The 23,939-nt window shown below is 39.9% G+C and overlaps 1 protein-coding gene across 1 annotated transcript; it reads left to right on the top strand.

Moving 5' to 3' along the window:
• The first annotated feature begins 42 nt into the window (after positions 1-42).
• On the top strand, positions 43-23,487 carry LOC145484001 (son of sevenless homolog 1-like). The gene is made up of 32 exons (XM_081462591.1): positions 43-442; positions 709-969; positions 1,707-1,790; positions 2,737-2,817; positions 3,796-3,849; positions 4,485-4,583; positions 5,005-5,052; positions 6,093-6,233; positions 6,741-6,875; positions 7,367-7,465; positions 8,169-8,219; positions 9,159-9,238; positions 9,657-9,753; positions 10,539-10,578; positions 10,837-10,925; positions 11,541-11,640; positions 12,953-13,070; positions 13,695-13,778; positions 14,012-14,063; positions 14,569-14,647; positions 15,193-15,274; positions 16,058-16,180; positions 16,420-16,576; positions 17,013-17,123; positions 17,541-17,596; positions 18,113-18,305; positions 18,893-18,985; positions 19,070-19,187; positions 20,159-20,249; positions 20,700-20,781; positions 21,172-21,288; positions 22,220-23,487. Exons 1-32 carry the CDS (start codon positions 368-370, stop codon positions 22,883-22,885), a joined length of 3,756 nt encoding a protein of 1,251 aa, XP_081318717.1. The 5' UTR covers positions 43-367; the 3' UTR covers positions 22,886-23,487.
• The last annotated feature ends 452 nt before the right edge of the window (positions 23,488-23,939 follow it).

The raw sequence follows: 23,939 nt of genomic DNA, 5'->3' as shown, positions 1-23,939 counted from the left end.
CCGAGAAAAGATGCGCACACTTATCCTGAGACATGCATCCCACCAACCTGCAATCGATTGATCGATGAATTTATTGTTTTGATGTAATATTTCCGAGTTTGCTTCCTCTCCTTTGTGTATCAGCCCACAAACTGCCGAACTAGGTCATCAGCGCTTGAAAGTCGTTGTTCCGTGTCAAGATTGTCGCAGCCAAAGGCTGACAGGCCAATTATGTAGCTTGCAAATCCGGTCTTAAAAGAGGAAGCGGTTCTACCTACGCGCGTTCGTATGAATCGCTGTCACACTTTTCATTGGATCTCAAGAATGGTGGCTATTACCGATTCTGTTAGTTGTGGTTTGGAATGATATGTGATTACTGCAGTATATCATGCCCATATCTGAGTATGAAAACAATTTAACCGCCGCAAAATGGAAGGGATTGTTTGTACCCGCGCTCAGAAAGGTAAGAAGACGTAGGTAGAGATCGACCTGCATTCCTGTTTCGGGGAAAAATGGTCAAATTCCGATCGATTGCTTTCCGTAACCTGCGTGTAGATTAGGTCTTGAAAGTGTCGACAGAGAGGAGTGTATTCACCTTTAATACGAAGGTTTTAGCAGAGAATATGCGGCTGTATGTAGTCGCTAATTGCATTTGCGAATTTAGCTAACCGAGGAGGCGTGATCAGAAGTGTTACAACTAACTAACTGGGCTTTCAAATTCGCTTGTAGGTCCAATCGCAGGTTCACCCGTCGCTGAAAGTTCACGACGAAGCGCTGGAGTACATCGAATCTTTGATAGTCCAGCTCCTGAATCACCTGTGTGCTTGCCAGCCTCGTTCAGTGGCGGATGTTGAAGAACGGGTTAGAAGCACATTCCCTCATCCGATCGATAAATGGGCAATCGGTGATGCGCAGGCCGCCGTTGAAAAGGGAAAGAAAAAAAGCCCCGTGGTGTTACCGGCGGATAAAGTTCACCCCATCATCATGAAGGTGATGTTGAACTTTCATTCAGAGTGCGATTTGTTTTGCTTGCTAATGCATGCACCGAGCTGTCATGTTGGTACAGGTCCTCTTATTTATTAGCTGTTATACAGATCAACAAACTTAGCGCCATGCGCTCTGAAGTGTTTCCTATTTTCCTTTCACTTTTTGTTGTGTACATGCTTCAAGTAGTTTATTGCCTCTTTCAAAATTTTTTTTTGTACATGCTGGTGCGAAACAATTGCGTTCACGATGTCTGACTGATTTTATAGCAAACAAGGCGTTCGATCTTGATCAACTCAGGTGTCGCCGTCTTTGTTAAATTTTCGTCCTCCTTTTTTCGCTAATAGTGTTGTACTTCCTCTTCCTTGATCTGCTTTTATAACTTTGTTTGAAAACTTTTAGAATCTCTCTGAGATGAGTAATACTCGCAAATACTTACAGTGCAAATCGCATTTTCTAATTACGTTGTTTACTAGTTGACTTCAAAAAAATTGTTCTACTTTTATTTTCTTGCTTGAATAAGTTCAGTTCTGTAATTACTGAAGTGAAACAATTTTTCGATTCTTCAAAAGCTTTGTAATTCTCAGTAAATGTTGAGAATAATAAATTCTGCTCATCAGCAAACTTTGAAATTTCTGGTAAATAACTTAGACAAATGTTTCACTCAATACTTTCGCTGTTAACTGTCAGATCAACTTTCGGGCTCTAAAATGTGTGTGTTTATGCGTTTTTCTGGGTTGCAGGATATTCTGGGATTCAAGGTGGAATTCCAAGTGAGCCTGTACATTGTAGCTGTTATGGAATACATATCTGCTGATATCTTGAAGGTAAGAACCGGCTGAAAACCGATCAATACTAATCCACGATTAAAGGTCAGCCAAAGTTATTCATCGTGTTGTTTACTGCACCTTTCAATAACACACAAACTCAGAAGGTGAAAGCTTAACTAATGATAACATGTTTGCCTGACGCCACTCATAATTACGACAACAATCAAAAAACCTTGTAAAAAAGAAACAAAAAGAACTTTATCAAAATCTACCAATCACAACCCAAAGACATGACCTTTTGACCCAATATGGGCTAGACTGTCATTAGCGACCACCTAGGCTTGACATTTTGGGTGCTCGCGTATGGAGCTTCAACTGTATGTGGTTCCAGAAAATATCCATACCCCTAGTCATGGACTTTTTTTGGTTTGAACCTTCTCCCCCAATCTCTTTGGAAATTTCTTGTTTTCATTCATACTTTCATCGAAAAATTTTGCCTTTTGAGATCCACCCTCTCCCTTGAAATTTCCAATGGCCCTCCTTGGGGTGGGTATGGGTATTTTCTGGAACCACACATTTGACATGGCAGACAACCATTACTGTATAGCTAACAGTAGGTAGAGGTTCTATTTGTACGACAGCTAATGGTACCCAGATTATCACTCATCCTGGGTTATATGAGACATTCCTGGTCTTGCAAGTACAATTCAAAATATTTTGCAGGGATTTAGTGCTGGATGTCATTGTGTTCAGTTCAATCACATAATCTCAAAAACTCTCCCCTCCCTACCTTCTGTCTATGGTGTATCCAGTGTGCATTGTAGTGTGCTTTTACAATGAGTTTTGGCCACATTTTGGTTTCTGGTTTTATCATGCTTTGTATCAATCAGTTAACCTTCTCTGATTGTGAAAATGGATGACATTATCACAGTTAAGTCACAAAAACCCTATATACAAAATTGACATGGTGTGTGATCTTTCCTGCTGTTTTGCTATTCTCTAGCTGGCCGGCAACTACGTGAAGAACATCAGACATGTTGAAATCACATGCCAGGACATCAAGGTGGCACTGTTTGCTGACAAGGTGAGACGTTCTCTGCTCTTTACTGTACTGATGGTTTTCAAAATAAAACAATCATAGTTTGCCTTGTGTGATCGTCCGAATGGGAGTAGTTCTGAAAAGAACCATTGTTGGTGACTGACGTTTTGACAACCTGAATGGAAGTCATCTTCAGAGTCAAGTGAATAGTGTTTATCAGTTGATGATGTTATGTCTGGTACGTTGAAAGTGATTGGTCAGCCATGATGGTATTGGCTGAAAGACTTGAGCAAGTGTAAAGTTTGTCAGCACTCAGTGAAGCCTAAATGGATGCTGACCGAGTCTATTGTGTCCAGTGTTGAGGCACTTCTGTCTCGTCAACGAGAATCAGAACCTGCCAAGGATAACAACAGAAGCAGAATAGCTTCCACAGTACAATCAGCCTATACATACCTGGCAGTAACTTGATAAAAGACGAACAACAAGCACTGAAATGAATGAAAAATGACCAGAACATTGTTATACTACCAGCCAACGAAGCACGTGTTTAAAATCGTCCTAGACAAACCCGTTGGGACATTGTTCGTTAGTCATTGGTGGGCTTTTAAGCTTCATTTGACAAGACAATGGTCCCTGCCAGGGCACGATCTGACTGTTTGATCTGATGTCCAGCATTCTAACAACAGATCTCCCACAGCGAAGTCCAATATTAAGTTAACAGATTTTAAGTTCAGTTAGTGTCCTTGTGCCTTATCTGCAAACCTCTTCAAAACATTGGGCAGTTGTTACTGAAATTTTTAATTGCCTGCTGGTGACCAGCCTTGAAATTCCAGTCGCCAATGCTCAATTTTCAGTTGCATTGAACTGGTCACCATTTTGGGCCATGAATTGTATAGTTACTTCTTAGTACACCCCAGACTGTGATGAATTAGGAATTTGCAGAGCGTACTAGGTTTACATAATGGTAGCTTTCTTCATAGAAAAATGCACTGATATTTGGTTGTCCTGCTTCACATTTCGTAGGTTTTGATGGACATGTTCCACCCAGACGATGTTGAGACATCGGTTGAAGCAGAGGTCAGTTATAGTGATAATACAAAAATATATTGGAGTTTAAAAGGTAGGTTAGGTCAGCATGAATTCAAACTAGTTTGATATATATGTAGTTTGGGACCAGTAACCTATTAGAACAACAAATGTGAGGAAATTTACAAAGATTTCTTGCATGGCCTAGTGGAAATGAAGGCTGAAGTTATGAAGTCAGAGAGCAGGTGTTTATATCTGGGTGAGTACAAAACAAAAAAGCTCTTGGGGGGGGGGGGGGGCTCTGACAGGGTAGGGTAAGGTTATGGACTGAATGGGGTGGCTGGTGTGTACATTATTATTTTAAGAACCCCCTCCCAAAGTGGGGAAAAAATAACTGACAAATTTAACGTAGGTTGAAATTGTTCTTACCTAAAATGCATTTTAAGGTGGCTCGATCGGATTTTATCAATGGATTGATGATCATCATGGTGGTGTTGTGGTTACTCAAAAAATCCGATCAAGCCACCGTACACTACATGTACAACATATACTTGGAAAAGAAGATTGTATTTAATTGCTAGTAAGTCATTCAATGTACAAGTGAGGGAGCAAACAAGAATTCTTATCGTGCAGCATGGATTACTATCATGGGTAAATTAATATATTACTCACATTTCTTGTGATAGACGCTGAGCAGTCAAGGTGCTTTGACCTATGACGAAGTTGTGCGGGAAATGATGCTTGCTGAGGGCCAGTACATCAGAGATTTAAATATGATTATCAAGGTATTACACTTGACTTTCTCTCAATACACAACTGTTGCAAATTACTATGAAACACATTTGTCGGCAGTGGTTAATGGCTGGTGTGTGGCAGATAAGTCTGAATCCCAGCCACTGTTAGTGTCTCATGGTCTTTGGGAAGACACGTCTAATCACTCTCACAGTAGACCAAAGGAATTCTCTCAACAAGATCTGGCACCTGCCAGTACTCCAACAAGTATTCTGTCGTGAATAGTCACCACCTATAACATTAGCAATTTTCAAAAATTGGCCTTCTGGAAAAGGGCTTGTCTGAACTGGGATAGCCTCCTACTTCACATCAAGCCTGCAAGCAAACATTGCAAAAGAGCACCCTAAATATTGATATAGCTGGTTCCTGTGATCAGCCTCTATTGAGAATATCTTGGACTATTCCCTATTTCAGGTTTTCAGAGCACCTTTTGTGGAGGCAAAGGACCTTTTCACCCATGAGGTATGTAACACAGGATTAATATTCAGAATGCAATCAATCAATCCCTTTTCCTGTATGTTTGTCAAAGCTCGATCAGACTGGAGACAGACTGGAGCGCTCTACTAATAAGAAGAAAGTTTAACACTTATACTTATTACATGTTATATTATAGCATATAAGTATATTAGTTGTAGTATATTATGCTATATATTAGAGAATGAATCATTGATATATGCATGTACATCTATTGATGTTAAGCTTGTGCGGGCGGGGGGGGGGGGCATGCATAGAAGGTGTGGGGTGCTAGCCCTAAGGGTGGAGAATTAACATTTTGGGTGATAACACCATTGACTCTCACCAAACCACCAACAACAAGGGCGAAAGATGTGACAATGGCACAAGAAAGTAAAATGGCAGACAGTCAGTTAGCAGAAAATAGCTGTCAAGCAACACACTTGATACATATCTCATTCTCCTTAGAAAAGGCCTTACCCAGATGAAGAGGAGGTGGGACTCCCAGGGGGGTGCTCATCAGAAATTTTGAAAAAAAACCCTAAGAGGTACCAAGATCCTGTTTGTGGGCATTGCTTGAAATTTTTTTAATCCCCAAGGGATACCAATTCTAAAACAAAACATTATCTCGTATTTTTTCGGCTCAATACCCTAAAAGGTGCCGCAAAAGCTCCCGCTGCGGACCTTTTGAGGCTGAACACCCTGAGAGGCAACAAAACCACCTTTTCAACGCCTAAAATGTACGGCGAGTGCCCGTTGTCCTTTTTATATGGGAGTGCCCACTCCCCCAGGGGTGAAGTCTTGTCACCTATGTTTCCTTGCCACTAGACTTTCTCATTCACTGAAGGTGCACAAGCCAGCATCCCTACCCCAAGACAGGAATAAGTATCATGCCAAAATTCTCATCCTCAAAGAAGCAATGATGATCAAAATCATATCCCCTTCATCGCCTCTGATCTGCTTTTCTTGAACATTGATAGGCAAGGAAAGGCAATATTTATGATATTTTCACTGCCAGTATCTAACCTCGAAGTGAACCGTTCTTACAGGATATTGGAAGGGTTTTCAGCAATATCATTGATATCTATGAGTTCTCTGTGACGTTTCTGGGTTTGTTGGAGGCAGCTATTGAAGTAGCAGATGAAGGCAAACAGCCAGCGATTGGAGAATGCTTTGAAGAGATGGCTGAGGTACAGTGCATTCTGGACATACACTGTTAAATGGGAATTGTCATTTATTTTAATATGCCAAAGTAAGGAACATTTTGTACACATCACCAGAGAGAAACTTGCCATTTCTCTGTCTCAACTGACATATCCACTCGTTGCTGCTATCTATTGCTTACCAAAAACGTGACGATGATGATGAAACATTTTTTAGGATATGTCCAGACAAGTGTGCTGTCTCTGCTAAGCACCCTTCTTTAGCTCACAAAATTAAATGCTGTGAAATGTCTCTCAATTCATAAGTGACTCTAACAGTCAATTTCAGAGAGGTGTCTGCTTCAAAGAGAGTCCAGTCATAAAAAAACCAATTAAATTCAGTTGGGACTGCAAGACAATCATGCCTGGCGTACAGTTGCTTTCAAGGTCAGAATTCATTTTCTTTAGACCCCGCATGTTGGCAAAAAGTTGTGGAAAGATTAGCTGTTAAATATTACAGAAAGCCTTATTATGTATTTGGATACAATTCTTTAGGGTGCTGAGTTTGAAGTTTACGAGACATACGCCAGGGAGCAGACTGCTTCAGTTAGCAAACAGTACAGGCATCTTGGTATCGGAGGGAAATTGTCAGAGTTATTATTAAGAACTCCTGTCAATGAATACTTCAAGGTATGGTTTGCCTAACAATGACATGTTTTGCTTATGTGGTTTCATCAAACTCTGTTACACAGGTAAATGCATTAAAGGAAAGTTTTCTTTAAAAAAATGCCGTTATGTACTTGCAGACTAAGTAACAATGAATTCCAGGATTCACTGTTTTAAATTGCCTCGCATCAAACTGTTGGCAGTATAGTGTCAACTAACAATTTGTGGAAAACAAAAGAATAGTATTTAAGAATTGATCAAAAAATTGGATACAAATATTATTCATTTTGGATTTTGAATTTCCAAGGCAAAGCCATTTTGGATTTTTTCATGCATTTCACACATTTGCCTCTTTTGCTACATATAGCAATCGGCAAACAGGAAATCTCACAGAAATTTCAAAATAGCCTCGTTTGTACATGTACTTCTTATGGAGTGATCAGTTTTCTTTTATAGTTCAGCATTTAAGCCAAGCCCCACAGCTTTCATTACTAAGTGATTTTGATTTTTTTCAGGCCAAAGGCCCAGGTTTCAAAGAAGCTGTTCAGTATTGTCTACCCAAGCTGCTAATGATGCCTATCTATCATTGTTTACACTACTTTGATCTTATTAAGGTGACCATTATACATTAAGTAGATCTGTTGATGTTGGGATTATGGATTGTTAGGGGAGTAACCTTTGGATTCAGTATTGGCCTGAGATTTGAGAGACATCTCCCATCCCACCACACCTATTTCTATTTCCATCAGAGAAGTTGGAGTTCTCAGATTCAAGCTGAAAGGCTGCAAATTTACGAGGTTTTATTTCAGAGTTCCTTGTGGTTTCTCTTAGTTATTGCTGACATCAGGTGGAAAATTATAACCAAATTGAAAATCCTATTAACCAAACCTAGGTTTTATGTGAATCTCTGAGTGCTACGTACACCATTATGTTGAATGTTTTAAGCGGGAAGCTGAAAGACTCTCTCACAGGGGATGAAAAGAGTGCTGGACAAAAGATGCCAGAGTTTAAGCCATGGATCCTTAAATTCAGGGTTTAATCTGTTGTAGTTGCAAAGGTGTTGTGGTAACAATCTATCTTACTATGTAGTTCCTGGTCATCTCTTCACTCAGACAACCCAGGTGGAGTGTAAGGGTTTGAACTGGCATGCGTCCTCATTAATTTCAGGCACCATCCTAACAAGTCACTAGTCATAACATTAATCCTGTTGACATGTTCATCGCTAATTAATTTTCAAGGCGTGTTCTTCCTTAGAAAGCTCACTGTTAAAATTTAATATCTCTGTGTTGAAGCTGTTTTTTCATTTTCTCATTCCAGTTGTTGCTTAGAACATCACCAGATGAAGGTGATATTGAAAGCTTAGAGCAGGTAAAAAGTGCATTCATGTGGTACAGCCAAAATGAACCCTTACCATATCATTTCTAGTTTCTCTTTGCAGGAATCTCTTAAACCACTTTAAGAATGGACTTTTTTAAAAGTTACAGTTTGTATGAAGAGAAAAACCAAGGAATTTATTCAACCTTGTGAAATTTGTCCTAAAAGATAAATCCAGACAAGACATTATTATTATAGAAATTAGTTTTTAAGCCGAAAAGATACCATTCGACATTGTGTCAAAGTTAACATTGTAGCACATGGACACAAACTAGTGTGTAGACCAGACAATTTGCAACATGATCTGAGAGATGGCTTAATACAGGCATACACTTGCGCATTCAGATATTAAGTAGGGAAGCTCAAGACTGCTTAGAATCTCAACAGAGACTGTTTTCTAAGGCTGATTATAAACTACTTCTTAAAGTTGCCTTAATCCTTCAGCACAGTAAAAACCCGCATATGAGAACCTAGACTTTCGAAGTCAGGCTCAACAGGTTCTTATATTTTAGGATAGTTTTTCACAATTCAGTCTGATTAGGTTCTTAATAGGTTCTTATTTTTCAGAGGTTGTTGTACGTAGTGTAATCATTGGCAGAAATATTGTAGTACTAATACATTATGTATAAGAACCTATTTTTCTTTGCCTGGCTGAACAGGTTCTTATATTTCTGAGTATTTAAATGGTGAATTTCAGCCTGTAGGTTCTTAAATCACTAGGTTCTTACATGCGTTTTTTTTTTTAACTGTACAGCTTACTCAGTAATCAGCATTCAGTGTTTCCCAACTTTGCAAGAAATATCAAGTATTCAGGTCACTAGAACACAGAACTTGATCACCAAAGGAAAATTGTATTGATTTTTTATTGAATTCTCCCAACTATCCCCATGAGAAGTGTGTCCAAACCAGTAATAAGAATTTTACCCTTGACAGGCCCAGAGTGCACTGAGACCACTACAGACAGAGATGGAGAGAATTGTCCAATCCTCCGGAAGTCTGGCAAAGAAAAGAGAGTAAGTATGAATTATTTTTAGAGGGTTTTGAAGTACACTAGGAATGTTTTGGCAAGCTCTTATTAAGTAATGAAGGCCCAGTGGCATTGTGTTTGTTGCAGTGGACTCCAGGTAAGAGTTCTGGGTTGTTGTGTTCTTGGAGAGGAAGGGTTACTCGTGCAACTTGAAACATAATCAAGTGCTGGAGTATTGTCTTGCCGAAGAATACTACACAGTGTCCCCAGCCAGGGCTTGAACCTGGATTGCTTGATCTGGAGTTGAGTGCACTAACCATGTGGCCACCACGCCTCCCAACAAAATGCCAGAAGTATAGAAATACTCCCAGCAATGTTACACTACGGAAACCAGAGTAAAATACCACATCCTTTTAGGCCTTGGACTTTGCAAGGGCTTTACTTTTGCTTTTATCACTTACCAGGGACAAGTTCACGAGAGCGCAAAAGAGGAAATCAGGAGCATTCCGTTCAGCAGCAGTGATCATGAATGAACTGCAAAGGAACATTGATGGATGGGAGGTAAGACAGTGCACATTAATAACCCTATCACAGTTGAAGGCTGGACACCTAGTGATATGCATAAAGCTTCTGGTGAGAACCCAGTCTCAAGTCGGATAACTTACCTAAAGGCTAGTACTGCCCAAAACTAAAACATCCTTTGCCCTGATTTAAACAGACTACCTAAACATTCCTGTTACACCGTATTGAAACTGCAAAATCTAGCTCTCCTCTCATGGGTAAAAATCTGAAAATTGTTCTCAACGCTATTTGAATTTTCTCATTTGGCCATCAAGTGACAGACAGAATCCACTAGCTCTGGGCTATCTGACAGGACTAATTCGCACATTGGTTGCAATAACCTGAGCTCCAGTTTGGATGAATGCTCTGCAGGCTGGCAGTACCCACAAGCTAGCCATAGCCATGATTACACTTGCCTGACAAATATTAGTGAGACTTCACAGTCAGACTCCTCCCCCCACTCATAGATAGGCGTGGTTGCCTTCCAGGTGCATGTAACAGCTCATTGCTATGTAGGTCATCCCCCACCTATATAGTGTTTACGAAATAGAAAACATGTATTGTGTTTCTGTTGAGTTATAGAAACACGAGTGGAAGTTTGGGAGAATGAGAACACGATTTTAAACCAATCATCATGCGCATTTTCTTAGGACTGTTTTCTAAAAAATAACTAACACTGCTATCTGCTGTGGGAAAACAACATACAATAATTGTATGTTGTTTTCCCACAGCACAGTTTCTACTTTCAGGTTTTGGTTTAATAATTATTTTGACATTTTTCATAGGGGAGAGATATTTCACAGTCATGTACAGAAGTAATGAAAGGTGAGGGCAGTGATAAAGATGTCTGAAGAATGTTTTTTTTTTCAGTTCCTATCTATTAAATTCAAATATATACAGATTGTGTTTCCAGTGAGATTCAAGGTCATATGCAATTCGCAGGATACTAACTCTGTACATGAAATCTGCACCCCTTGGCTAAAGAAAGGGCATGGACCCCTTAGAATTTGAAATCACCAACCCCAGATCAGATTGCCTCAAAATATTGTCAATGAATTGTATTTCAATCTGCTCACATTGCAGAGGGAATCCTTGGTAAAGTTCATCCCAACAAAAGGGACACTGAAAGATATGTTTTTCTTCTTGATGGCCTGCTGATTTGCTGCAAACAGGTAACGTGATGTACCTTGCAAAGGTCAGCACATACGAGCGGACTAGTCACTCTGACTAGTCTCTGCAACAAGTCGTGGGGACAAGTCCCATCGCGTGAACTGGCCATTTTTGCTTCAAGATCTAGTTGTGGGGACTAAAATTTGGTCCCTGTGACTAATCCCACCAATAGGCCAATTCCGATATATTAAAATTCTAACTTGGCTCCGAGGCTTAGTGGAATAAAACAAAAGAAATTGCATCGAGGATGAGGGATGAATAATTAATTTCTTTTGTTTTATTTCCCTAAGCCTCAGAGCCAAGTTAGAATTTTAATATATCGCAATTGGCCTATTCAAACCAGTTTGAATTTTTGGGACAAGTCCCTTCGACTTGTTCCTCAAAACGTATCATGTGAACAGTTTGTGGAACAGGTCCCTGTGACCAGCCCCTTCGTGTAAATTCTTGAGGGGACTTGTTGCAGGGACTAGTCGCAGGGACTAAGCCCCTCGTGTGTGCCAATCTTAACTCCTTTCTGCTGACTGACTGACAGATTGATTGACTAACTTACCAACTGACCAACTGATTAACTGACCGACTGATTAATTGATTTGACTTTCTTTATTCTTGCTTTTCAGAATACAAGGCATTCACTAACTGGTCCTTCACCAGAGTACAGACTTAAAGAAAAGTATTTTTTAAGAAAGATTGAAATTAACAACCTTGATGACACAGAAGGTAATTATCGCATCAGACTCTATTTCTCTTCTGGCAGATCTCAGAGATCAGGCAGCTATCTGTGAGTGCCTATTTTCATTTCAGCATCTTGCTGAGTACAAATAGCAGGGCTCAACTCTTGCCACAGTCATCTTCTATAGAACTTCAATGTAATGTAGAATTCTTTCACTAACAGTATTTCCCCGTGCAGAGTTTTCTGTGTAGTACATTATGTGTTGGCCTGGATATCAGGCAGTTCTGATACTGTTATTCCACAAACATGAGCATGTACATATAAAAGACATTTTATTACTTAAGGTGGCCGAACACAGTTTTCAAGAGCCTATGCCTAATTCACCATTACTTTTAAGCTATTTATGCTTTGGCGCCCGTTTTTTGCAAGCGTCAAGGTTAACCACAGAAGGGTTTATTATCGCATTTTGGCTAAGGTGTGTGCTGTTGCCATGGCAACGGGGCTGGTTAAAAACAAGGCTTAAAAAATGGTTTTTGTTTATTTAAAAAAAATCCAGTCGTTAGATTTTTTTCATCATTTGCCCACTACGAATTGACATTAAATCACTTCTGTCAACACTGTTCTAATAAAATTTTGACATAGGCGATTTTCGTAATTCGCCTTTAACCGTTTTCACTGCTTGTTCTGTATTATTAAAAATTCCCTATGTCAAAATTCAAATTTTTTGCGATAAAGCATTCACGTGGTTTCTGAACTATTTTTTTGCCAAATTTCTTGAAATTCTAACGACTGGATCGCTAGAAATCGGCATGTTTCTGCAAAAGCAATCGGTCTCAATTTTTCGAGCAACTGCGTATGCGCTGCATTAAACTGGGTTCTTTCGGTAACAAAGAAAAAGCTGAGAATTGCTGGTTTCTTTGCGTCGTTACCTTTTCTAACATATCTTTGTAATAAAAGACTAAAGCCATCAATACACTGCGTTCAATAATAGAGAAAAATAGCGTAGATAGTGCGGGTGTTGAGTAAATAAAATGATCGCTCTATTGACGGCATGTTTGTTTTTGCAATCCTTGTGCGCGCGCTGAATTGCATCAGCAAAAGTGCGCGCGAAAACTGTGTTCGGCCACCTTAAGAAAAAAAATACATTTGTTGCCTGTTTCTGTGAACTGTTCTCCATGCACTTCAGAGTTCTTTGATATTCTGCCAAACTCGATCGTTCTTGTACTTGTATCAGGTTGCCGTATTTAAACAGGTTTGTTTCGATGTCATCGGTGGTTACAACACCCAAAAATTGCCCATAAGTTGATATCAAGTTAAAGCAATGATGAGTTGAAATGAATTTGCATATTTTTAAACTAGATGTAAAGAATGCTTTTGAGATCGTTGACAGAGATCAGCCAAAAGCTGTCTTCACTTGCAAGACGGAGGAGGACAAGAATGAATGGATGTCAGTGCTAATGACAATCTACATGAGAAGGTATTAGGGTCTGAAATACCTGCTCATGACATCAACGAAGTCACTGTTATCTTCATTTATGTAATGGTTATTCTATAGACTCTGCATCTACATGTATGTCAATAAGATTCAACCCTTTAATATGATAGATACCTAGAGCAGGTTGAGCTGAAGCAATTTGCAAAGACTGATTTATTACCAGTGCGGTGGTAGTGTAGCAATTCTTAAGTACATGTAGTTACGGCTTTGTAGCACATTAGATTGATTGTTGACTAAGATAGTCGGTCCAGTTGGTTTTGCTTTTTCCAGCAACTTAACAAAACTGGAAAGTTCAAAACAATTTTCAAGGACCGACCAGCTTCCAGTGCCTTTTATGTATTGTTAGATGGTTTCTTTGATAGTAGCTGATCAGGCCTAGTTGTTCAATGGCTGGATAACGCTATCAACCGGATAAATCACTATCCAGTGGATAAGGGTTGACAAAACAAACCTTGCTATCTGCTGGATAGTGATTTATCCGGTGGATAGCGTTATCCACCTTTCGAACAACTTGAGCCTGATTATGTTGGGATAGTCAGACAGTGAACTGCATTCAGTTCTTGCTGTTTTGGTGTAACTCACAATTTTGTTTTTGTCTCTCAACAGCACACTAGACCGAATGTTGGATCACCTTCTTTTAGAAGAAGAGAAAGCCATCCCTCTAAGAATGCCCGGTCCAGAGGAATACTGGTTAGTTCATTTACATAATAAAAATGCTGTGTGACACTGTCAACTCCAGTTGTAATGCACACACACTTTGTAGCTTGTGAACAGATTACAAATGTAGCATCAAAGAGACAGCTATAGAAACATTAGTGTAGGTATTTGAAGCTTTCTTTCGTTTGTTTTCTCCTAATTAACTTCACTAACGAGACTACTAAACTTTCAAACGTAACTTTTGCCTTTTCTTCTCCTTCACCCAGTTTTGCTGTTGACGACGCTGAAGACAATATTGTGTTTGAGGAAGGACAAGGGGTAAAGGCAATGGCTTTTAAATGTAAACTTTTCACTCAATAAGCGTACACATTCTCATTTCAATGCTCAAAAATCGACTAGGGACTTTATAAGTTAAAACCACCTTGTACATCGTAATAAACACTGCCACATGGAGGTATCTCACTTCCGACGGTACAACTTTCATTTAAATGGTAACATACTAGAAGGACCTTCCACAGCACTTCGCTGCTGCTGTCACAGTATTGTTATCACTGGCTGGGTGCTTAGCAGATTATTTTGGTGCATTTTTTAGGCAAGGTGGCGAAATGGTTAGTGTAATTCTTGTAAATGGGTACCGGTGAATTTGAATGCTGGAAGTAACACTGCAATGGACTAGCATCCCATCTAGGGAGGAGTAGAAATACTCCTTGTCGCTTCATGCCAAGGAAACTAGAGATATCAGAGATAAGCGCCGGCTTGATGGGTCTCTAGGTTAGAATGAAGGCTTCGTCACTAGGTGATATGGTGTAATTTCTTTTCACAGAGCTCAAGTAATGCTCCAGTTATAAAAGGTGGAGCTCTAATAAAATTGATTGAAAGACTGACACATCACAAGTATGCAGGTAAGTTTTGATGTCCAAAGGATAAAATATTACATTCACTTTCATTGTTTCAGTATTCTTGGAACTGAATGTGATTCAGTCGCACAAAACCAAATGCCACATCAGTAAAACGGCAAGAGTGAAACAGAGCCTTCATGTAAAAAATTAATAATACTAATGTTATGCATAAACAAACAAAAACTAACGATGAAAACCGGCGTTTCATTGTCTTCATGACGCGATTGTCAAGGTAATGAAAAATAAGGAACACAAATTCTGCTTGCTAGTTAATAAAGTTGTAAAACTGAATTTACGTAAAGAGCGCGAGGCAAAATGTTACAAATACTTTTGCGCAAATTGAGTCGCTTTGCAGGCTCTAAGGTATTTGTATAATTTTTCCTCGCACTCTTTAAATAAATTCATTTTTACACCTTTATTGACTCGCAGAATTTGTTGATTGATAACATGATATGCAAACTCTTTGAAGCTTATATAATAGTGCAGAAAATATTACATACTAATAAAAGAACTCTGCAAAATCAGTCATTGTTTGTATTATTCCGCAGATCCAACTTTCGTGAGAACGTTCCTGACGACGTACAGATCGTTCTGCAAACCAAGGGAGCTCTTGGACTATTTAATCCAAAGATATCCTTTTCAGTGTTTGCAGCTATTATGCGGAATGCTTGAATGTTCATTATCCCCAAACTAATCGAAGAGTCATTCTTCTTTGTGCTAGTTGTGATAATTTAATGGTACACAGGGGAAATTCCCTCGTTTCCTACCATGTTAAGAATCGTATTTGTAATGAAAAGGTAAATAGTTGGGCATAGCAAAGTTATGATATGTTAAAATCGCTTTTATAGACCCTTTCACGGTTTCGGACGCCATCTTGCTTGGGGGGCAAACAAGGCAAAAGTTACAGTGAAGGTGTGGGGAAAATGGAGAATCTAGTCACTATCAACTCACGGAAAATTCGAGTTCTGAAGTATTTATGAATTAAAAACTAAAGTTACCAGGTAGAAGAATTTATAGATCACATTTCAGGGAAATCGCCTCGCTAGAAAAGCCACAATCTGATTAAGGTTTTCATTTTTCCTTACATATGTCTGTAAAATCGAGTTGTTCGAGACGTTTGTGCGAAAAATTGAAAGTGCAATTCCTCGCCTGACAGCAGAAAGACAATCACTCCCAAGTTATTGGGCATCGAACTTCTAACTTTCCCCATGCATATACTGTAATTTTTGCTGTGTTTGCCCCCAAGCAAGATTGTGTCAAAAACGGGTCTATGTCATGTTTGAAGTGAAGTCTTATCACAACGTGCTGTTGAATATAAGTTCATTGACAGGAAGTCAAATAGGTGGTTTGCAACCAACCATTAGATCTGTAAGGAAGCTGCGTTAACTTTATTGAGCCTTAACTGTGTGTTACGTTTGACATACCAGAGCCTCCCCCGAGCGAGCTTGATGAATTGGCCATGGCCAGGGGGGAGCCTGTTGTCCGTGAAGACCTCAAGAGATTTAGAAAGGAATATGCTCAACCTGTGCAACTGAGGTATGTAATGGACTAAAAATTTTCGCTCAGAAATCGTTGGAGGTGAACTTTTCTTTTTTCTTTTGAGCAAACACACTTTTCTCTTCACAAGTTAAGTTGGGGGGATCTTTGTTTACAATAATACGCAAGTTGTACTTCATTAGCATATCTAAGAAGCGCTTCCCTCTCTGGCCGAGGGTAAATAAAGTTTTTTTTAAAGTTTTATTTACGCAAGTTTGCCTTACGTCTTTTTTGAGCAGAGTTCTGAATGTTGTGCGACATTGGGTGGACAATCACTGCTACGATTTCGAGCGTGATTCGGAGTTGTTGACGAAACTCAGTCTGTTCCTGGAGGGAGTCAAAGGCAAGGCAATGAGACGCTGGGTGGAGTCAATTAACAAAGTTATTTCCAGAAAGGCAAGTGTTCAGTCTTATTATTCGAATTTTGATTCTGTGTTTGGGCAGTTTTCATTTGATTGTTGTAAAACCCAAGTTGCTAAAGCTACTGTCAATCACAGCGTAAAGTGAACCAATGAGAACACGAAGCCAATGCGCAAAACGGAACCGAGCGCCAAGCGCGGGAAAACACACGTGACCAAGGCATGCTTGGAATTGGTTTTACATCTGATCGGTTGAGTAGCTGGCACGTGATTATTTAAGCCAACAGCGGAGCGTAGTTAAGCAAAACCAAATCAAGTCCGTCTATGATTGAACTTTGTTGTGACTTGTTGTCCAAAGCCAGTTAGTCGGTAAGGAGCAGGGCTTGGCAACTCCGTAAGCATTAATTAATTAATTAATTGGTTGATTAATTAATTAATTAATTAATTAATTAATTAAGGTATTTGTTTTTCAGACAACCAACAGAGAAAGTTTAGCTCCTGAAATTACATTTGAGAAGGAGCCGCCGCCGATTGAGTGGCACATAGCAGCTTGTAATGACATCGAACGGTTCGACATACTCACGGTAAGTTCAAGTCTTGTTTTGTGTTGTTCGTAGCGTTTTACTTGTCCACTCCAATACAATCGAAAATGCTAATGCGCGGTGAGAAAATAACATAACCGTCATTTGCGCATACCACGTGACGTCAGTGTTCGCGAAAGCTTCCCGCATTTTCGCTGTCCACACTTGTACCATGGAGCTCCGTTGTTTTCAAATGTGCACGTTTTCGATGAAAAAGATGAACTTTTGCGATCGTTTTTAATAGTGTGGACGGTAGGCGAAAACGTATCATTAAGTTAACGTTTTAGGTAAAAACACGTTAATGTAGACAGGGCCTAACTCTAAGTTTCATTTTGAATTCATATGTAACCGTCTTAATGCAAGTCTTAAGTGTGCCTATGTTTAAAAACCAATCGTTCAAGCTTGTTATTTTTCTTGCAGCTGCACCCAATTGAGATTGCACGGCAGCTGACTCTCATTGAGTCAGAGTTGTACAGGTAAAGGATTTATTTTCTTCTTGTTTTAGTTTTTTATGTTATGACAGTGAGACAACTGAACCCACAACCTTCCTAACTTTAGTTGACGACTTTTCGAAGTCTTCATGTTGTCGAGTTGTTGTTGTTAATCAAGGGAGCTTAGGAAAACCACGACAACGGGAACGTCAGTGAACAAAAGAATTAATGAGCAGCACAATGGCTGTGCACGTGCGTTATAATTCTTGGTACATTTCTTTGCCGTCCTCTGCAAAACAACAACGTGAAATGACCAAATTCTGCGATGTCTGGAGAACGTAAAATTTTTATTTCAAATTTATCGCTGTGTTTCGTGATAGTTTTGACAGTGATAAAGTAAATGACTTAAGAGTACCGCGAGATTCGTAGGTAAAAGATAAATTCATTTTTTTTTAATCGACGTTGTCCTGGGCGTCGCCGTCGTGGTTTCCTAAACTCCCTACAATCCGACCTAGCACTAGAGTTTCTGTGGGAACAAATCTCCGCTTTGTTTGTTTTCAGAGCGGTGCGTCCTTCAGAACTTGTGGGGAGCGTGTGGACGAAGGAAGACATAAAGCATCTCACGTCACCGAACTTACTGAAAATGATTCATCATACAAACAAGATCACGGTCTGGTTTGAGAAAAGTATGCTGGAGTTCCCGAACTTAGAAGAAAGAGTAGCAGTTTTAAACAGAGTTATCGATATTCTAACAGTGAGTATTCAGAGATACAGTACATGTAAGCGCCTCCGCAGACTGGACATTTAGTTGCTGACAACTATTTGTTATCGAAAACTAAATGTTGTTGACTAATAAAAAACGTAGTGTGTGAGTTGAGTTGTCGACAACTAAACGCTAAATTGTTTTAGTGTTCGACAACTAAGCAGTCTCCCTTTTCGAAAAGTGAAACTGCTTTTAATGAGTTGTCGACATCCAGGTTTTGACCGTTTTTCCCGTGTGTGGGAATCATTGGCTTAGTTGTCGACAACTTTCGAAACATGACACACGTTTGAGCATGCGTAATGTGTTTTGAGCATGCGTAGTGAATGTTATCTCCCAAGTCCTCGCTGGCCTGTCTTTGTTATTGACAACTAACACTCCAATGTGTGGAATGGTTGAATTGGTGGCACGAGGTTTTAAGCCAATCATAGAGCGCAGTGAGTAAAACTAACACAATGCCGGATCGCCTTTGCTCCTTCTTAAAATGTCCTTCATTCAAAGAGCTGAGAAGTTAGGTATAAATTTAAAGCTATCTCAAATGTTTCATTTACGTGGTCGTTTGTGTCTTAATTTTTTTGCAGGTTTTCCAAGAATTAAACAATTTCAATGGTATTTTAGAAGTAGTTAGTGCAATCAATTCGTCGCCTGTTTTTAGACTTCAACACACCTTTGCGGTACGTCTGTCGTTTTCATTTTATTTCATTTTGTTCTGTCGTTGCTGTTTATTTATTTAATTATTGCTATTTTTTTACCTGCAGGAGTTATCCGTTCGACGGAGCCAGGCTCTGGAAGAGGCGAAAGAGCTTAGCAACTATCATTACAAGAAGTACATTGAGAAGTTACGCTCGATCAATCCACCGTGTGTTCCCTTCTTCGGTACGCAATAAAAACAAAAAATTTCGTACGACTTAAAATTTGTACAAAAAAAGTTTCCGAAAATAAAACCGTTCGAAAGATTTGCAGTACAGTGTGGAATTTTTAAGTAGCTCCTAAGCCCATAGTTTCCTTTATGAGGCGAACACTGCTTGAGATACGAGACGGTTTGACAAGATTTGTTTTAATTTCTCCTAGGTTTATCTCTAAAATCTCGAAGGTGCAGTAAAAGTATCATTTTCACAGATGTCTTTCCTGTCTAATTCGTGTTTTCTAGACGTAGATTTATGTTTTCGTCATAGTGTCCGAAATTTTTGTCTGAAATTTGTCCGAAATTAGACCAAAAGCGTCCGAAAATTAAGCGTCCGAAATTTTTTGCAAGTGATGTAGGTTGGAGACTGCTCTGTGATCACTTTGATTCGAGCAATATTTACCTCATAATACGACGAAGTTAGTCTGGAGGGCCAATAACTAAAATCAACCAATCACTGCTCGATTACCGGTCCGATATTTTCTAAGTCTTGAAGTTTCTAAGATTGAAGTTGTAGAGAAATCTCTTATCAACCAAGCCCGTTCGGGACCTCGGGCCGATATTCAACAGTATGGCCCTTTCGCGTGGTCAATATGAAATATATACATATCTGCTGCTAATTTTACTAATTCATGGCAACTGGCTCAGCTCAGATGATCGCGTCTCGGGGAAGGGACGTTAAGCCGTTAGCCTTTCACTACACTTTAACCGTGACAATTTGTAAAGACGTTGAGATCCTACACCACTGATAAAGACAGTAGGGGTCATAGCCCCTGGTGTTTTTGGTGTGTTCCTAAGAAAGGCGGAAGCTTTTCATTTATAAGGATAACCTCATGGCCTTCCGTCAAAATGCCTGATTGAATTCTGTAAACAACGGTGAACTTTAAACTAGTCGCTTATATCGAGACTACTGTTTTTGTTCATTTTCCTTTTTGCACTTTAGGTATGTACTTAACAAATATCCTGAAGACAGAGGAAGGCAATCCTGATTTTCTACCCAATTATCCTGAGGGGATCATAAACTTTAGTAAAAGGTGAGTTACCACCGCAGTAGACCATTTTTCACAATAGCAACATGATGTTTTTCATGTTGTAATGCAGTTTAGTCATAATGTCTGTCGGAGGGGAAACTTTGGAAAGGAAGACGCTCTTGAAAAGTCAGCTCGTCCTAGTAAGTTCTGTTTGGAAAACCTGTCACCTTGTTGGCAAAATGGGACAAAGATCTCAGTAGGGCACACTAACCCAGGATTAAAAGTTAACCGAAGTATTAATTTTCCTTGTCTCAAAATGTTTTTCATTACTTTTAATCTGTGCAGTTTGAGATTATTAAAGCTCAAAACTGAAGGGCAAGCAGAAATATAAACAGAAAACCTCACCCAAAACGTACAAAACTGAAATCAAAATTCTCGCTAATCCTGGGTTCGCTTAAACGGGCTTTGAACAACCCGGCAGTATTTTATACCTGGGTCTATTTGTATCCACAGGAGAAAAGTGGCAGAAATAACTGGTGAAATCCAGCAGTATCAAAACCAGCCTTATTGTCTCCAGAAAGAACATTTTATCGCGGTAAGTCACTGTAAGCAATTTGTTTCGAAAGTCTTCGGAAAAGCGCTCGTTAAGGCATTTTCATTCCTTATTAGCTTGTAGTCAAGAAAATGTCACATCAATAGAATGAAAAATTCCTCACTCTGAAAAACGTTCCCCGACTCCCTCTGAAAACGAGGAAACACTCTTGCTAAAATTTCTTCCTTGGCGCGAAAACGTGAGAAAATTTCCCGAGTGATGAAAGATTTCTGAAAGAAAAAAGTCAGAAACGTTTTCGATTTTACTTCCACAACAAATCTTGCGTGTTTGCGTAGACGCGAAAGACTGGCAATGTTACTGTTTTCTCATTTTCGGGGACCTCTGTAAGACCTATAAACCAGTCATTTGTTAACATGTATGATCTGTCTTTAGGAATATCTAGAATCATTGGATCCGTTTGAAGGACGCAGTGATACCGAGATGGAAGATTATTTGTATCAACTTTCTCTGGAGATTGAGCCGCGAAACTGCAAACAGCTGGTTAAACACGTAAGTGGAAATGCAAGGTACCAATAAAATTAAGTAGACGACTGCAGATTTCTAAATGATTGACAGGCTGCTTAACTGACGCACTCTGCTTATTCCAGCATTTACCCTACTGAGGCCGATTTGGTGGGGTGGGGAAAGGGTCGACTGCACCTGACTAGCCATTCGCCAGGGAAATTCGAAGCCTCAAGTTTTTCGTTTTAAATGCTCCCTGTATGCACGAAATAGGATCACAAGGAACCGTGGTTTTATACGATTTCGAGGGCGACTTTTACCATCACGTAAATGTCTCAAACTTTCCCACTACATGGATTGAACCCGAAGAATTCCATAGTGATGACGCTACGTAATCATTGGAATTTTTCGGGTCGAATCTCGGATGTCTCAAACGGGAAAAGAATTAAAGGGGTCAAGAGTGGGGTGTGTTTACATAGGGTGATTGTATGGACAGATTCGGTGTCTTGCGTGACAGAAATTCCTTCCTTTAACGATACTCAGACGCAGTTTCTGAACACCAAAGAGAGGGTGAAGCGTACTATTGAAGCGTGCGTAATGTGAGCAATAGATTATATGAATTCTGACTTTTCTGAGACCAAGTGACCTGTCTGTGATGTAGAGGTGACTTGTTCTCTAAGGGACGGACAATGGAGGGGGGGGGGGTTGGGCAATTTCAAAGTAAAAACTGCTGGGGAAAAACCTGCAAGTGGAGCCATGGTGAAAAATAATCGAGCAAGTGCTTTCTACTAACATTGTTTTGGTTTCTGATGTTAAAAAATAATTTTTGCACGAGCTGTTGCCCACGGACAAAAGAATCATGCCCAACCTAAAGGTGAGAAAAAATTTCATGCCCTAGAAAATTTCCCAACCCCTCCCCCCCTCAAAACATTATGGCCCGTCCCTAATGTCTTGTCGTTTTTTGTCTTATACTATTCAGCCTCGAAAAACGGACATTTCGCTCAAGTCACCAGGAACTAAACCCAGCTATCTGCAGTCCCGCCTGTCAATCACATCACAAACTACCTTGAAACGGAGCACCTCTCAAGCGTCCGCCATTTTCTTACCTGACAGTGACATGTTTCCTTCAACTACGTCATTATCTCCGAGTACGCCGAGGACTTCGTTATCCTCCATGACTTTCCTGCCTCCCGACAATGTCTCGGAAACGATTCCCGAATCTCCGTTGTTGGAAGATTCAGAGCCTGATTACGTTAACATTGAGAACTTTCCGGAGAAGGAACCTCCACCCGACATACCCCCTCGGAAACCGTCAGCTCAGTCGAAGCCTCGGGCGGCTTCCGTGAACGGGGAGAGGTCTTCCGAAGATGTTACTTCGCCTGTCCACCGGCAAATGTCGATGACTCTTCCGGGTGTGCCTCGAATACCTCCGAAGTCAGTGACATTAGAGAGGTTTCCGAATCCTGCTCAAGAGAGCGAAGATGCGCCTCCAATTCCCCCTAGGGAGAAGGGGACTCGTCGATCTCCACCTCCCATTCCCCCTAGGATACCCGGAGGCCATGAACCTGTGTTCGCTAATGAGGAATTAGCCAATCACGAGGACGCTCTTCCACCGGCTTTGCCGCCAAAATCAAGGCGTTCATGACACTCATGAGATGTCGTGACCAATCACTGCGTGACAAAAAGACTAAAAGGCTAGAAGACTTCCATTGTATGGAGTGCCATTGTATGGAAAGTAAATTTGTTTTAAAAATTGATTTTAAAACGTAGCTATAAATGGCGCGATTCATCCCAAGGAATATAGTCCTGATTTTGCTCAGGAGTAGAATTATATATCTTGCAAATATAAGGATATTTTTTTTTTCCGTTTTCGAGAATAGTGGACTATGTAATACGTGTACTGAAACATGAAACAATTGAACAATTTTTAAATCGAGTAGCAGTCAACAAGCTAGCCTGGATGTTGATGGAGGCCTGGTACGAGTACTAATAAAATGGCAATAATTTTACGTTCCTGGTGAACATCGAAGTTGTGGGTAGGGAGGGTGGGTGTTTTGAGTTTAAATACAAATGTGTTCCTGACGGCATGCCCCACAATTAATCGATGAGACAAACGCTTCGTTGCGGGAATCGTTTAATAAATTTTGCTTTATTGCCGAGAGAAACTCGAAGTAAACTGTAATTCCTAGAAATATCAAATGTTTTTTTAATGTCCCTCTGAAAATAAAGATAATTCAATTCCTAGCAGTTTCAGTATTGTATTTTGGTTGGTTGTTCATTACTTGTCTCCCTCGTAGATTTGGAGCGAAATAGGTCATAGCTTGTGTACATGTGGCTAGTGTTGATAACCCACTCCTCACAGTAATCTAACTATCTTCACCGTTTCCTTGCTTATGATTATGCAATCTCTTACCATTATGAACGGCAGTTTTTTTTCGCCTTTTCTTTGAAAGCAAAGGCACCAACTCTGGCTGACATGTCTATTTTACCATAATACTAACCTTGAGTATTGAAAACGAATGGCACGAGTAACTGTCCCACGAAATTTGAGCCCACTCGTTTTGAGATGTAGGTTTAAAATCTTGGAACTTTACCAGGAAATTTTGCATATTTGGAAATCCAATATCTTCATTATTACAAGGGGTTACAGCAGGAGGTCAAAATTATTTGAACTGAACATTATAAGAAAAACTTTCCCC

This window comes from Orbicella franksi, chromosome 4 (genome assembly GCF_964199315.1).
Source record: "Orbicella franksi chromosome 4, jaOrbFran1.1, whole genome shotgun sequence".
Taxonomy (NCBI): domain Eukaryota; kingdom Metazoa; phylum Cnidaria; class Anthozoa; order Scleractinia; family Merulinidae; genus Orbicella; species Orbicella franksi.
This window is presented reverse-complemented; position numbering and strand designations above follow the sequence as displayed.

Excerpts from the sequence above, each read along its gene's own strand:
- LOC145484001 (XM_081462591.1), top strand. The coding sequence starts at position 368 with ATGCCCATATCTGAGTATGAAAACAATTTAACCGCCGCAAAATGGAAG. Across the intron at positions 14,648-15,192 it reads GACACATCACAAGTATGCAG|ATCCAACTTTCGTGAGAACG; the intron begins GTAAGTTTTGAT and ends ATTATTCCGCAG. Across the intron at positions 16,577-17,012 it reads ACAAAGTTATTTCCAGAAAG|ACAACCAACAGAGAAAGTTT; the intron begins GCAAGTGTTCAG and ends TTTGTTTTTCAG.